Source organism: Ochlerotatus camptorhynchus, unplaced genomic scaffold (genome assembly GCF_037179485.1).
Source record: "Ochlerotatus camptorhynchus isolate MF236.1 unplaced genomic scaffold, CSIRO-AGI_Acam_v1.1 ptg000443l, whole genome shotgun sequence".
Taxonomy (NCBI): domain Eukaryota; kingdom Metazoa; phylum Arthropoda; class Insecta; order Diptera; family Culicidae; genus Ochlerotatus; species Ochlerotatus camptorhynchus.
In genome coordinates this window covers 25,388-40,051 of record NW_027040929.1, presented here as the reverse complement: position 1 = coordinate 40,051, position 14,664 = coordinate 25,388, and the positions used below count along the sequence as shown (strand labels likewise).

Sequence of the window (14,664 nt, the reverse complement as noted above, 5' to 3'; positions counted from 1 at the left end):
TTTCATATCCGTGGAACCATTCTGAACGGCCATCCCGTTGTAGCTATATCACAGCATTGCTAATAATGTATATATTCTTTTCGGGAACCATGGAGTAAACAAAGTAAAATTGAAAGGAGAGCAGGAAATTTGAGTACATGCGATACGACAATGGAGTGATGCTTGTTAAGAAAATACTCGAAGATGGACAATGTCAATTTTCCGCAATGGTATTCCGGTTTTATAAGACGCAACTAGGAACTCAAGATCATCATACAAAAATAATGCAAGACTTTCGCTAGGCTAGACTACCAGTGATGCAGATAAGGACAACGAGTTCACATATAGACACGCCAATTGGACAGAAGAGTGATGAAAGAGTGAAAGATGGTGAGATCGTTTTAAATTATTGCTCATATTTATACAAAAATTGCTTATACTAAATACGCGCCAGACTAAAAAAAAAAGTATTTTTTTTTAATTCTGGAAGTGTAAATGCATTACATGTATCCAATGGATCCATCGATGTGTTCATGCGTGGCTTATTGTATATAAAAGTGACCTTAGAATGTACTTGTATGAACAGGTATTCTTGGAAAATTTTGTTCAACTTGTAGCACATTTTTAGTCGCGTAGAAGTTTAAGTTTTGAAATATGTGCCATTATCAATAAATTCCAACATTATTGAAATCACTAGCTGAGTGTGCCGGCCTTGCTCGGGATTCAATATTAGCTTGAGTTTATGCGCCAATAAAAAAAAAGCATTTTATATTGTACGTACCCCCCTCTTACCTAAGGGTCTACCCCCTATGACCTCCACATGCCAAATTTGGTTCCATTTGCTTGATTAGTTCTCGAGTTATGCAGAAATTTCTGTTTCATTTGTATGGGAGCCCCCCCCCCCCCCTTACAGAAGGGGGAGGGGTCTCGAACCATCATAAGAACCTTCCACGGCCCCAAAAACTCCAGTATACAAATTTTCACGCCAATCGGTTCAGTAGTTTCCGAGTCTATAAGGGTCAGACAGACAGACATACAGACAGACAGACAGACAGACAGACAGACAGACAGACAGAAAGACAGACAGACAGACAGACAGACAGACAGACAGACAGACAGACAGACAGACAGACAGACAGACAGACAGACAGACAGACAGACAGACAGACAGACAGACAGACAGACAGACAGACAGACAGACAGACAGACAGACAGACAGACAGACAGACAGACAGACAGACAGACAGACAGACAGACAGACAGACAGACAGACAGACAGACAGACAGACAGACAGACAGACAGACAGACAGACAGACAGACAGACAGACAGACAGACAGACAGACAGACAGACAGACAGACAGACATATAGATAGATATATTGGAACAAGATTAATTTCCTGGGGGATCTTTCAAATTCCCAGCTTTTTCCCGGTTTTGCCGGTTAAAAATAAAATCCCGATATTTTCCAGATTAATCTATCATTCTAGGGGTGACCACGTTAACTTTTTGGAAAACATTTTTTTGGAACACCCTAGTCTTGAATCACCAAAAGGCCTTGAAACACTAGAAATGGTGCTTGAATAAGTCTGATATACCCTTAATGCCGATTTTATGATCGGAAAACGAAGTTGGCGTTGACAGAATATATACCATTTTGACTGCACCACTGATCTCCATCCTTGCCCCACATTCTAAAATGAATGCGTACCAACCAACAAAATCGTCAAAAAATACTAAGTCGGACGTTTTTCCTGAGAATGTAATCAATGTGGTACGAGTGCCAGGCAAGTTAATGCGTTCGTAGTGATGGATGGAAAATTTGACACAGAGAAGGAGAACAGTTGTTTGCGGTTGACACTTGTAGCCTCCGAGCTTTATGCGAACCGTGCATGCAATTGAGGCCCACGGGATGTTGATTATATTTAAATAAGATGACCTCTACAATTATCGACAATAATCCGCATAGAGAATTTCCGTGAAATAAGTTTCAGTGCCATCTGTCACTCATGACTGCAGCAGAAACAGTCACCCATGCGACCCCGGTCAGCCATTACCAGGAAGGAAGAATTATTTCGCTTTCCTTGTTCCAGGATAATTCCAACTAGGACTACGGATGCCACCCAAGAGATGTCTCGTGCGGCCTTGCGCCGCCATATTGTCCGGAATTTTGAGTGATCCCTAATATACAATGTTTTGCTTTCTTTCTATGTGATTTCGTTGAAGTAGGATTTCGCTAGAAGTGCCAACGAGAAATTCAATTATCCGTTCCGGAAAAGTATAGAGGATAAGCAGGAAACCGGCGAGGAAAGGGACATGGGGAATTATTTCCTTATCAATCATTTATAAACAGCAACGACGACAACGATGAGAGGCATTTCTTAGGATTCGACTGATGCTCTTCGAGAGGGCAAAACTCCTCAAATTCCGAATTGGGTTTTCCACGGAAGGGAAAACTTCAGCTGAGATCGATTTCGTTCACCCAATTCTCAGACTGTTTGCTTTTCGAGAAGGGTGATAACATCTATTTGATAGTAACTTTCGATTCTAATTAGTGTTGGATTTGATAAAATAATCTGAACACGCCCGTCGAAAGTAACTCGGCGACTGAGTTAAGTTGACTTCACTTTTTTTCAAAACTGAGTAAACTTTGTATGGCAAAAAAAATTATACTTTCGACTTGCGTGAAAAGCATTTTGTACCATGAAACGGAAATGTACTGATGATCCAAACTTGTAGCTGCACGGTCAATGATAACGACCCAAATTTGAATTTAGTTTACTCATAATCACCAAAAGTACAGGAACTCAGCGATGAGTAAATTTTCCTTATGCATTTGATATGCCGAGCAAAAATTCGATGATGATGAGCAAATATAAGGAGGTTCATTTCATATGGCATATACATATAGGGCGCCGCTGACTCGCAAGTGTACACAACAGTTGCAAAGCAAATAAAATGAACCAGACACAGACACGTCCGGACAAGTTGAGACTCGTCTTCTGCCGGTTGATACAAATTCGAGCTGAACGATCCGCTGTTGATAGGGACATAAACGGGAGTCGTTCTGTATTTTCGCAGGATGCCAGCAAAGCTGCAACCCCTAATCTATATTTTAAAGAGAAGTACAACGTACGCATAAGTAGGTAGGTAGTTGGTCTTGAAGAAGCAGCAGCTGACACAGAGAGAAACAACCGGAGGGAGGCGAACACGACACAAGCATCGAAAGAGGGCGGAGGTGTGCACAAGCAGCTGCAACTGGGGCGTAAAAACATAAACAAACCGTTTTGCCGCTGCATCGCCATCGACATTCGCCTTCGACAGACCGACAACAATGAACTTCTTTGACACGCGTGTAGGAGAGGAAAACTGTGAATCACACGTTCTACTAACCAGCTGTTTACTGACCTGGAACGGCGGGCGGAGGCCGTTCGGTAACAGTAACGAGCTCGCAAAACAGGTCATACAAGGAAGAAGCCCGAGTGAGTGTCTTGCACGTGCTACATACTTGGAAAATGCCGCTCTCATCGTCTGCTCGTCCGAAATTCATGCTAATCGAATACAAGTCGTTCCATTTACCTTGAATTACCATTCCACGTTCTTCTGGAAATACCCATTCGCCAGTTCACAGGAAACCCTCGGACGAAGATTACCTTTTCCGATAACGAGCCGGGCAATGTATGATTCACACACCTACCTGAACTGTGACGACAGAATGGTGTAATCTTTGAATTTAAATACGTTGCGATAAGCATTTATTGCACTACGTCAGAACGGGAACACCGCTGACGAAGACGAAGACACCTACGCAGCCCTCGAACGACCGACTAAACTGACCACTTTCACCAGCGTCACCGATGTTGATAGCGGTAATGGCGATTTTACTGATGACAGTGCAATGTTGCAGAAGATTAACTGCGTCGTTGCAATTGGATTGTATTTGAATTGTAGAATTGATAGTTCACAAAATATTGTTTGGAGTCGGTCAAGTGAACGGGTTTTGAAACACTGATGACTCCTACATGCACTTCACAATTACATTTTAAATTATATATGAACCATGCATTAATTATGGCACGCTAAATTAAAGAAAATTTTAACCCCCGCCCCCCCCCCCCCCCTCTCCTCTTTCGTCACGTTTTTCATATACCAAATACATTGCTTATCACAGAATCTTACACCCCCTCCCACTTAGAGCTATTGTAGCTAATTTTCAAATCACTGTAATGAATGCGATCCACCAGAACTATTCAACTAGTCCTGTTCAACGTATTTTTTCATCTCCATCAATTCTAGAAAAGCTGTTTCAAAGGAAGCTCATCTACTGCCAATTGTGTCACATTCACTATTAATTGATGTATGACATTGGACTGAGGAGCAGTGATGGCATATAATCATTAGCAATTTGATATTTTCCACTCTCAATGCTCTCAATGAGGAGTAACACTAAACAAAAGGTTCCGATTAGGTATGTCAACACAATGTTGTATTAATTTTAGACCGATGTTGTCCAAACGTCGGGTTCGAGACAGACAAATGTCGGGATGGTGTCTGGTATAGGTCTAATGGGTGTCGGATTGGTAAACTCAGCAACTTCAAAACGTTCGGCCTATTGGCATTCGGCCAAATTTCGTCTCCCCCTTAGATAGAAACCTGACTACGCCCTTCAACCATTTGTCCGCAGATTATATTCAATACTGCGTTTCTCAAAGCAGATCGAAATTCCGGAGTGATTCCATTTGTAAACAAACTCGTCAATCGCCGATTTCTTGTGAATAAAAGCTCATTCTCGAAAACGAATCACGCAATCAGGTATAGGAATATAGGAATGATTCTTCTACCATTTGGCATAGGTTGTTTACAATATTGAGCGGATATTCGCGGAAAAACGGCGATTGACATATTTGTTTGCAAAAGTAATTACGCCTAAATATCAATGTTCCGGAATTATCATTCGAATGATAGCGAATCGTTATTGCTATTTCCATTTTCGTCCATCATTATCAATAACATTTGGAAAATGATTTGGTAGGGTGGATGTTCTTCCTAATGTCAGCTTAACAGTCCCTTGTATTTGGTTCATGACTAAATTAAGAAGGGTTATTATTCATTTATCATAATTCTGGGACTTTGCAGAGGCTTAAAATATCATTATCATATTTTGGGTCCTGGAAAATGTTTTGAGATTTTCAATACTCTGAGGCTAAGAGATGTCAAACTTCAAAAAAAAAATCAGAGTTAGGAGCAGAATTCGAAGTAAGTTCTGGGGAGAATTCCAGGCCAGTTTTAACAAGAATGCCAAGGTTATTCTGATAAGACTTTTATGGAAATTGTGAGAAGAATTCCTGGTAAATTTTAGGAAGGATTTCAAATTAGTTCTGAGTAGAATTCTAAGATGATTCTGAACGCAAGTAGAATTCCTGGCGAATTCTATGAATAATTTTAATGAACTTCAATGGAGAATCAACCGTTAGGTGCGTGACGGAGTATTCATTGGGTACCAAATGGGTAGCTCCCATTTGAATAACACTGTGTAGAAAAATTAATTATTGATTGTAATTCTGAGATAGGCTCAAGGGTATTCCTAAAATTACACCCGATACATTTCTTGAACGGTCCACGGTCTTTAAATGACACCAAAATTGAATGCAACTGATTTCAAAAGATCAGAATCCAGCGAAAGAAAATTTATACAACCGTACAAAAAAGAATCCAAAGAAAACTTTGCACATAATTGCAAAGGAATTCTAAGGAGCTTCAGAACATATCACAGAACAACATGATATTTAAGCGAATAAAAAAAACTTAATTACGTAACAACTTTCCAACTACATACAAGAAGGCACAGTAAAAAAACAGTAATCTCCAGGGATGAAAAGCTACTTAAAAATAGAACTCGGAAGTCTTTCCCTTGGAAATTATCTGAACACATGGCTTGCTAGAGAGGCTTGTGCTCCAGGTGTCCCACTAAATGCTGAATGGTAAATGGTTAATATCTTTAAGCACAGAATTCCAACCGATTTGTAGTTTTGGACACAATTGTTCTGCATACTTTACCCAATCTAAGTTTCAGATATGGGTTAGGTTGAACAATGTATGAACACACGTTTTTCCAAACTAAAACTTTAAAGTCCTCCCGTAAATCCTAATTCAAACCTAACTCGTTCAAATTTGGCACAGTTGGTGGGGATCTTAATGCAAATCTTAAGAGCAATGGGGAACAGAGGGTTGTAATGCACCATACAAACTTTACCACTCTAATTCTCATTGAATTCACAAATGATCAATAAGTTAATAAAAAAAAATAATCGAGATAGCGAAAATTCTATGGCGAGACCATTTCTTTGAGATTACAAATTAAGGATTTGATAAATTGTATGTACATTTTGAAAAATCTATTCCTTGAAGTTTTTTTTTCATTTAAAATAAAATAAAAATCTCAACGGCACCGGTGGTGTAGTGGTAAGCGTGATTGCCTCTCACCCCAGCAGGCCTGGGTTCAATCCCAGTCAGCGCCGCCGGGATGTTCTGAGGCATAACATCTCTGATCACGCCTTCCTTCGGATGGGAAGTAAAGCCGTTGGTCCCCGGTTCATGAGTTGATGGGTCGATAGGTAGGGTCCAGGTGTGGGAGCTGCCTTCCTGGCACGTCGGTAGCATTGGTGCTCAGCACGGAAAACAAGATCGACGGAAAAAACAAACCAAAGGAAAAAAAAAAAAATAAAAATGTCGAAATTTTTCCAAGGTACCTAGAAAACGGTTGCATTTAAAAATCAACATGAGCAGAGTTAATAATGAGACTTTTCAATAATTTATAATTAATCTCAATTAGTTTTATGAAGTGCACCCATTCCCACCAATACACTAAACCAAGACAAAAATTATATGAAGCTTTTGTATAAAAAATATCACTAGACAAAGTAGCTTATTCACTACAGGGTATTGTACGAACGACCACTATAGTTCCCATCAGAAAATTACACAGAACAGGGAATCACCAAGACATAACAGTTGCATGCACATTATCGCAACAGCGTCTGAGATTTGCGCTGAAGAAAATTTGAATTTATAGTGATCATAACGGCCGTTTTTTTTTTATGTTGTTAGATTATTAAGGCTCAATTGCTGCAGCTTTACAGAGTCACGATTAATTTTGTTATTCAAATTGTGTCTTCAAGCGGATGACCATTTTTCGGACTCTGCAAGGTTTGACATCAAATGCGATCGTGAGTCGAACGCAACTCCCATCCTTTTTGAGTTGCTTGCTTGATTTAGATAAACCCATATAGCTTAATATGTTTTTTCAATTAAGCATTTCATCATAAATATAAAAGATAAATGTCCTCAGCCCGACCAAATTACATAATTTCTCCTAACTATTGAAAAACAGCAAAGACCACACCTCTTGGAAGCAATATTAATCTAATATCAAGCTTAAAAATACTTCTGTCTAAAAGTTTAAATTAAATGGGTCAAAAGGGATCACGTAGCTTCATTGGTAAATGAAAAATTAATAAAGAGTCACCTTGATGCATGCGGGGTGCGGGAACTGAGATTTGCAATACCGAAGATACGAAGTAAAACATTCAGGGGGTTTGGAGTTATTCTTTTATGCCTGCTCTCAACTTCTTTTATTTTGTACCCTTCGACAGTGGGTCATTGAGAGCGTTCTAAGTCTGTACCATTTTTGAAGCGACAAGCACGTGCAGTAAATAATTTACAACTAGCCACACTAAAGCACAAAGCTTATCATATACGATAAGTTAATATTGTTATTTTCCATCGGATTACGAAGAAACTTGAAATCTGGATTTACGAGAGGCTAATCAGTATGGTGCCGGGTATATGTTTAGATACTATTAAGTACAATATATTTCTTAGTCAAATTAAATACATTCAACTTAACCCACTGTTAAAGCTAACATTGTCAGCAACAACACACAGCAAACAACTATAAATTTCCACATGATAGACTTCGGAGAATTTGAATAAAGTAATCAAGTTTTCTTCACAATGTTATCAATTCCAACGAACACCTAGAAAACCATGAATTTATGAGATTAAACTGAAAGTTTCATAGAATGGTTGAACTTTCTAGAATTGCCGTTGTCGGTGTTCTCCTTTCAAAACAACTCTCAAATAGTTGCAAACGTCCCAGCAAACTACTCCCACTCGCTCCAAGACTTCGTTCATCATCATCGTTCAAAATATTCCACAGCAGGTGATCCGCAAGTTCACGGTAATAGGAAAATTGGATCGTCCCGCTCAAATCTTTCCCCTCATAGTGGAAACTTAAACCACCACGGATCGATTGGATTCCTTGGAATTTGCACCATAGTAGCTATGCTCTCTCCTCCTCCCCCCTTGGACTGCGACTTCCATACCATTATCATCTCATCAAAAATCATCTCTCAAACGAGACATGACATCTTAATAGAATCCCATTTAGAGTGCCGAGCAATAATTCAATTAATTCCCTATTTTCCCATTTACCTTTATTAGAACCGGAGAAAGTAAGTCCACTTAACCACTTAATTCGCATCTTGCCGGACTGCTGGAGGGGGCGCACGTAGTGTCTGTGCGCTATTCATTCACTCCTTTAACGCTATATTTTTCACCCAACGCCTACACAACCGGTACCGTTTATCACCACTTGCAGTAGTATGTTTCCGCGTCTCGTCGTTGAAATGTCTTAATCGCAATTTAAATTGATAATTTAATAACGCGCCTCCCACACCTACGCACAACACGCTTCCTTATCACAGTCGCACTAAATTTCGCACGCTTCTTGACTAGAACCGAACCGAAAGACTAGGGAAATTTTTGCACTAGTAGGACTAGATTGTAATTCCTTCTTTGGTAGATATGTACGTACGTAGAACCAAGCAAGAACCGTGTTTCGTTACCGGACGAAAACCGTACGTCGCCTTTGCTTTAGAACCGAACGCCAACTGCGGGGTGAGTGAGTAATAACATACACGTCAAGTCACGGCTATCAGTCAGCTGGTGGTCGCCGTATAGCCTACTTTGCGGAGCACGAATGGCTCATATTCTCTCCCTTTCTCTCGTTCTCTTGGCGGGTCATGTTCCGTAGAATTTCCTGTTGATATTGCAGCGTGTTTATAGTAGGCTATGCAACGAATGTTCTCTCTCACTGCGATTGGCGGAGAGATAAGAGAGGGAACCAAAGAACCCATGCACGAGCGAGCGGACCAACCTTCAAGCGAATGTGTCTACTCTACATGTATATTTACTGAATACCAATCCGCCGACGGCGCTGCCGCCTCCGCCGCCTTGGCCACTACCACCATCGACACCGACACGTCAAAATGTGTTAACGAGGGTGCAAGCGAGAGTGTCGGAAGGGAAACCACGCCATCTATATATTTACCAAAATACCAGGAATTGCGGCTCGATTACGAACAGAATAGGGTTGTATACTGGAATCGTTTTAGAATTGGAATAAAAATAGTATTGTAAATATGGTGGGTACAGTACTAGACCTTTCGAACTTGGATCACGTGATTACCTAAAGCTAAGCTTTGAAAGGAAATAAAATTTAAAAATTATTGTTAAACTACTATGTACTCCCAATGTTCAGATTCATAGAAAATTATCAATTCAAGAATGAATTTTCAAGAGGACGGATCTGCTTTCGTAAACAAAGATCAAGCGTCAATTTATCGAAACTCTTAGCTCGGTCACGCAAACTAGCGCTAGGGAAACTTTACCCAAGAAAGAACTAGAATAAGACCGTTTGAATCTTTGTTTGCAGAAGAAGATACGTCTTTAAAATAAGTCATCCTTGAATTGATAAAATTAGCTTCAACAAACACGATAATACGTTTCGAGCACACCTTTTTTTAAAAATAGCACTTGCTCCTTTTCCGAGTATCTAATCTTCAACCAAACAAAAATATTTCGCCGAACGCCGTTATAAATCATTCCCCTTGTCAGTTGGATCAACAAGCCAAACCCTATTCTTCACACGCCATTGCTCGTTTCTCGCTCCCGCTTATGCCCATTTCCATTCAACCGCATTCAAACACTGCTCGCGTCATCTTCAGACGAAAAATGACCTATGACTTTATTTCTCACTAATGACAGTTCATCACATACAAGCATAGCAAGCACACAGTGCCGCATTCAAACTCGGAGGACCACCACCGCTGCTGCCTACGACAGAATCGGACCGAACCACATACATGTGCCCAGTAGGCTGATGCAATATATAAAATTTTCGCTCCACTGTGGAACCGTTTAACCAAATCGGGTCCCTGATTAGCCTCGCAAAATTTGAACTCGTTTGGTTAGAAGCTGACAGTGCACAAACCATGCAAACTGGGAATTAATATGGAAAATCCAAACTTTTTGTTCATTGTCTTCTACCCTTTTTTATATTGCTTTTTTTTCTCAGCTTATTTAGGAGATTGGTAATTTTTGACGGATCCACGCCAAATAGCATAAAAAATATAAAATAAATGGGTCGGCCTTCTAGAATTTGCATGAAACTTTGCATTTTTTTTTTGTTTTTTTTTGTTTTTGTTTTTTCAAAAAATCAAACATTTTGGATCTTCCAAAATGGCATCTTTGACAATTTTCAATAAATTTTAAGAACGAAAACGTCACTTTTGATCGAAATGACGTCTTGGACAAAGTTGTTTGAGAAACGTCTTTTAGGAAAAATATGCATGGCATTTTTTTTATTTTGAGTAAAATGTCCAGAAAAGTGATAAAACTCAAATATTTCTAAAAGTATATCTTAATTTTTTAAAGGTTTTTTATGAAGCTCATGAAAAATGCAGTCTTTTGGAATATTTAAAATCATGGACACTTGAAATTTGTCAAACATCAAAATCGTAGAACATCAACTTTTGGTCGTATTTTTTAAAATTCTTTTTACTAGCTTAAAAGCGTATTAGCAAAAAGTTAAAAAATTTGATCAAAAGTTCTTGTTCTACAATTGTTGTCAATTTTCAAGTGTAAAAGGTTTTAAGTATTCCAAAAGTTTGCATTTTTATGAGTATTTTTTTTTACAAAAAAAATAATAAAAATTTGAAGATATAGGGGAAATCGATGTAATGTCGGCCTAAATGCCCCTAATTGGGCCCATACATAAATTCAGCAGTTGACTAAATTTTCAATAGCGACCAAATATACAAATTAGTACAGTTCTAATGACGCGTTCATCTAGATAAAATTGATAAATAGCAGGTTTTTAGCGATGGGTCCAATCTTAGTTCCATAGGCCAACAATAAAGCCATTTCCCCTACTTTTTGAAATATTAAAATTTTTAAAACGTTTTTGAAATTTTTACTCTAAGTTGCTAAGAAAAAATAACGTGTATAATTTTGGCAGAAATACTTTATTTTTCACTAAAATTTTATCTCAGGCGTCATTTCGATCGGAAGTGACGTTTCCGTTCAACAATTTAATGAAAATTACACTTACAATTCTAGATAGAGCTGGAATTAGGGCCTAATAGCTTTTGTAAACAATGACTTCTATCGATGATTTCTAAAAATCTTGGATTTTCGCCCACACAAACCAACAGCTTCATCGGGTAGGGAAAGACTTCCACTATCCGATGGTTATGTTGGTCTGCGTGGGCGTGCTTTGAGTTCCCAGAAATCATCGAAAGAAGTCATTGTTTACAAAAACTGTTTCGCCCTAATTCCAGCTCTATCTCGAATTGTTGAACAGTTGATTGAGCATGATCATAAGACATCAGCGTCTTGAAACGTTAATAACTTTTGTTCCTTACATTTAATCGAAAAGATATCTTCAGCAAAATTGTAGCTGATTAAATGTCATGCACATTTTTCGAACGTACATATCGTGAAAAAAAAGTTATTCCCCTAGAAACTTCACATTGTTTGTGCACATTCAGTTTTTAACTAAATAAGTTCAAATTTTGGGAGAATGATCAAGACTCGACTTGGAACCATTTGAGCACTGTGGAGCAAACATTTCAAATTTTGCATCACTCTAGTGCCGTACAGCGCGCGTCATCGGGTGCACTAATTTGCCACTTTGAAGTATTATCATCGTCAGCAGGAAATGTGGGTCCACCACAACCGTACCATTTCATTCCGTTATTATCTGAAGGAAATATATAGCAAATGTTCATCTCAAAGCCACAGACAGGCGCCTCCTACTATTTCCAAGATCCCTTATCAGTTTCAGCGGCACACTACTCAATCAGCACTGACTCCATTTCTCCTATCAATTCAGACTAATTGATTTCAATACACGATCCTCAAACCTCACTAACGCGACCCGACTCAGTAGAAACCAGGCAATTAATCCATTAATAAAGCCACAATTAGTTAGACCAAGGCTGATGGTTGTTAGTTTGTACAGACGATGTTTATAGCCCCTTTGCCACGGACCCATAATTGCCATATTAAACCTCATAAATCAATAGAAATAACTCGACCAACGAACTGAGTAGCTGTGAACAACAAAAACAGTGCACGGTCCTCTCGAATGGGTATTTATTAGTACGGGGGTGTGTCACTGGCAGTGGTAGCAAAAAGCGTGCATTAGGCATGACTCACTGTTATCTCTTTATTGCGTTCATCAACGAGACGGGTGAGGGATAAATTAAAGGAGAGGGAGGAATGGTATCCAAGTTTAGGATCGGATTGTGCTGGTGATTCACTTAACAGAGGACACGAAAGTGAAAACAACTGGTCGGGATGACTTTAGACTTCTGACTTATTTGTCATCGCAAATGCTGGAGAAATGCTGGAGCATTCCGTGATGAGTCATATTGTGAAGAAACGAGCTTTCGGGACTGGATGACGTAAGACAATTGATGACATTGATGGGGAATTTTTTGATGTTGACCTTGGAAAAAAAATCCACTGAGAACCGAAAAAACGGGATAAAGCGTTACGGTGGAGTGTTCTGACTACTTCAAACTAGGGGAACAGTATTTTTCAGTAATCAAAGGAACATCATTTTAGTCATTGTTACGTTTTAAGCCTTCAATGTATGTAACAAATGCAATGCGCTTCGAAGATACGAAGGTATATTGCATAAGTGAAGAGGTAATATAACTAATTAATAACACTTGTATGCTCTCCCCTATCTTGAAAATAAGGTCCTACTGACTGGAAAAAGTGGTGACGAAATTCGAATACAAACGTTTATCCTAAGTTTCCTCCGTAGTTGCAGTCAATGTAATCTGAATTATACTGCTGCTTCGAATATGGCATTTTGATTTCCAAACTCAGATAGATAATGAAATACGCTCACTTTTATAAAATAGAATTGAAACGAGCTCCAAAAATATCGTCGAAGTGAGAAGAAGTATAGAAAGTTCCCAACCTGAAAAATTAATAGACCGGACGGGAATCGAACTCAGTCGCCTCCAGCATGGACTTGCTTTGTAGCTGCGCCTTTACCGACTGAGCTAAAGGAGTATCGTTTGTAATCTTTGAAAAAAAAAAATAAAAAAATAACAATGTATCATCTTCAGTTCAGAGGCGTGGCGTGCCTCATTTGTTTACCTGTGCACCAAGCTTTGTTCATTATAGTTTACCACCACATATTAGTTTTTGCTTTATTTTTCAATGCTCCATGAATTCGAGAGACATATTCTCCATTACTATATTAATCACTACCTAACGTAACATTTGAAGGGCTTATCATCTTGTATAAACAAAACTTGTAAGGCCCTTTTCGCGCTAACCGAAATTGCAAAAATTAACTAATTCAAGCTGAACATTGCATTAGGTCCTAAGTAATATAAGTGTCAAAATCTAGAGAAAATACATAGTCCCCTGGGTAGCAAACTTGAATTAATCAACTCTTTATTCATCAGAACAACACTATCAGAATGAACTAGGATTGGGCGATCTTGGATCGATCTTTTTCATCCCGATTTCCGATTTTTCGGATCGATTCTTTGTCCACGAAAAGATCGAAAAAAAAATCGATCTCTTCTTTCGATCTTCAAAAAAAAAAGGTGGGATTTTTTTTTAAGTGTATTTACATAGAAAAAAAACGATTTACTCTTACTACAGACTGCGTAGTAAATTTAACGATCATAACGTCAACATCAGCATCGCTCCCTACAATGCGTCACTATTTGCTCCGATATTTACGAATACAGCAACATTTGAAGGTTTGTGCTAGCTCCCTCCTGTGCTTATTACTGCTTACCGTCGCGAAAACATTTAATTGAATATTATAAAGGAAACAATTTCTCGGGCTACCAAAATTCAAAGATCGATCTACCAAAGATCAATTCTTTGGTATCGATTTAATCAGTAGATCGGTTCTAGAGCCAAAATTAAGATCGATCTTTCTCTGAAGATCGCCCAATCCTAGAATGAACCAGAGGAAGCTCATAAGTTTTGACAGGCGCACCGGCGCAACTATCGGTAGTTGAGAGATTCACAACTAACAAGAGAGTGAGAGTGGGCTTTTGCGCTCTCTTTCTCCATTACTCTCTTTGTCTGCAATCAAGTATTCAAGTGCACAACGAGAAATGCACGCTTTGGGCACCCATACATCATAAATGTTCTTCTAATTTAAACTCACACATTCAAACCGGACTGCAAGTATGATAACGTCCAAAGCGTACCAGACTGCTGTTTCCGTGTTGCTCCCGTTTGACGAAAAGCGAAAGCTTCAATTACAATTAGTGGTGCAAACCGCCATGTATTGTGGAAA

The 14,664-nt window shown here is 39.0% G+C and overlaps 1 protein-coding gene across 2 annotated transcripts in view; it reads right to left on the bottom strand.

Moving 5' to 3' along the window:
• Socs36E (Suppressor of cytokine signaling at 36E) overlaps positions 1 to 14,664 on the bottom strand; it is a 59,695-nt gene that overhangs the window by 20,125 nt on the left and 24,906 nt on the right. The window contains exon 1 of one of the 2 annotated variants that reach the window (XM_065234786.1): positions 8,472 to 8,928. The exons of the other annotated variant lie outside the window; for it this stretch is intronic. Coding sequence (XP_065090858.1) covers positions 8,472 to 8,520 — 49 coding nt within the window. The 5' untranslated portion in view covers positions 8,521 to 8,928. Of the gene's footprint in view, positions 1 to 8,471; positions 8,929 to 14,664 lie in introns of those variants that run through there. 2 annotated transcript variants of the gene reach the window in all.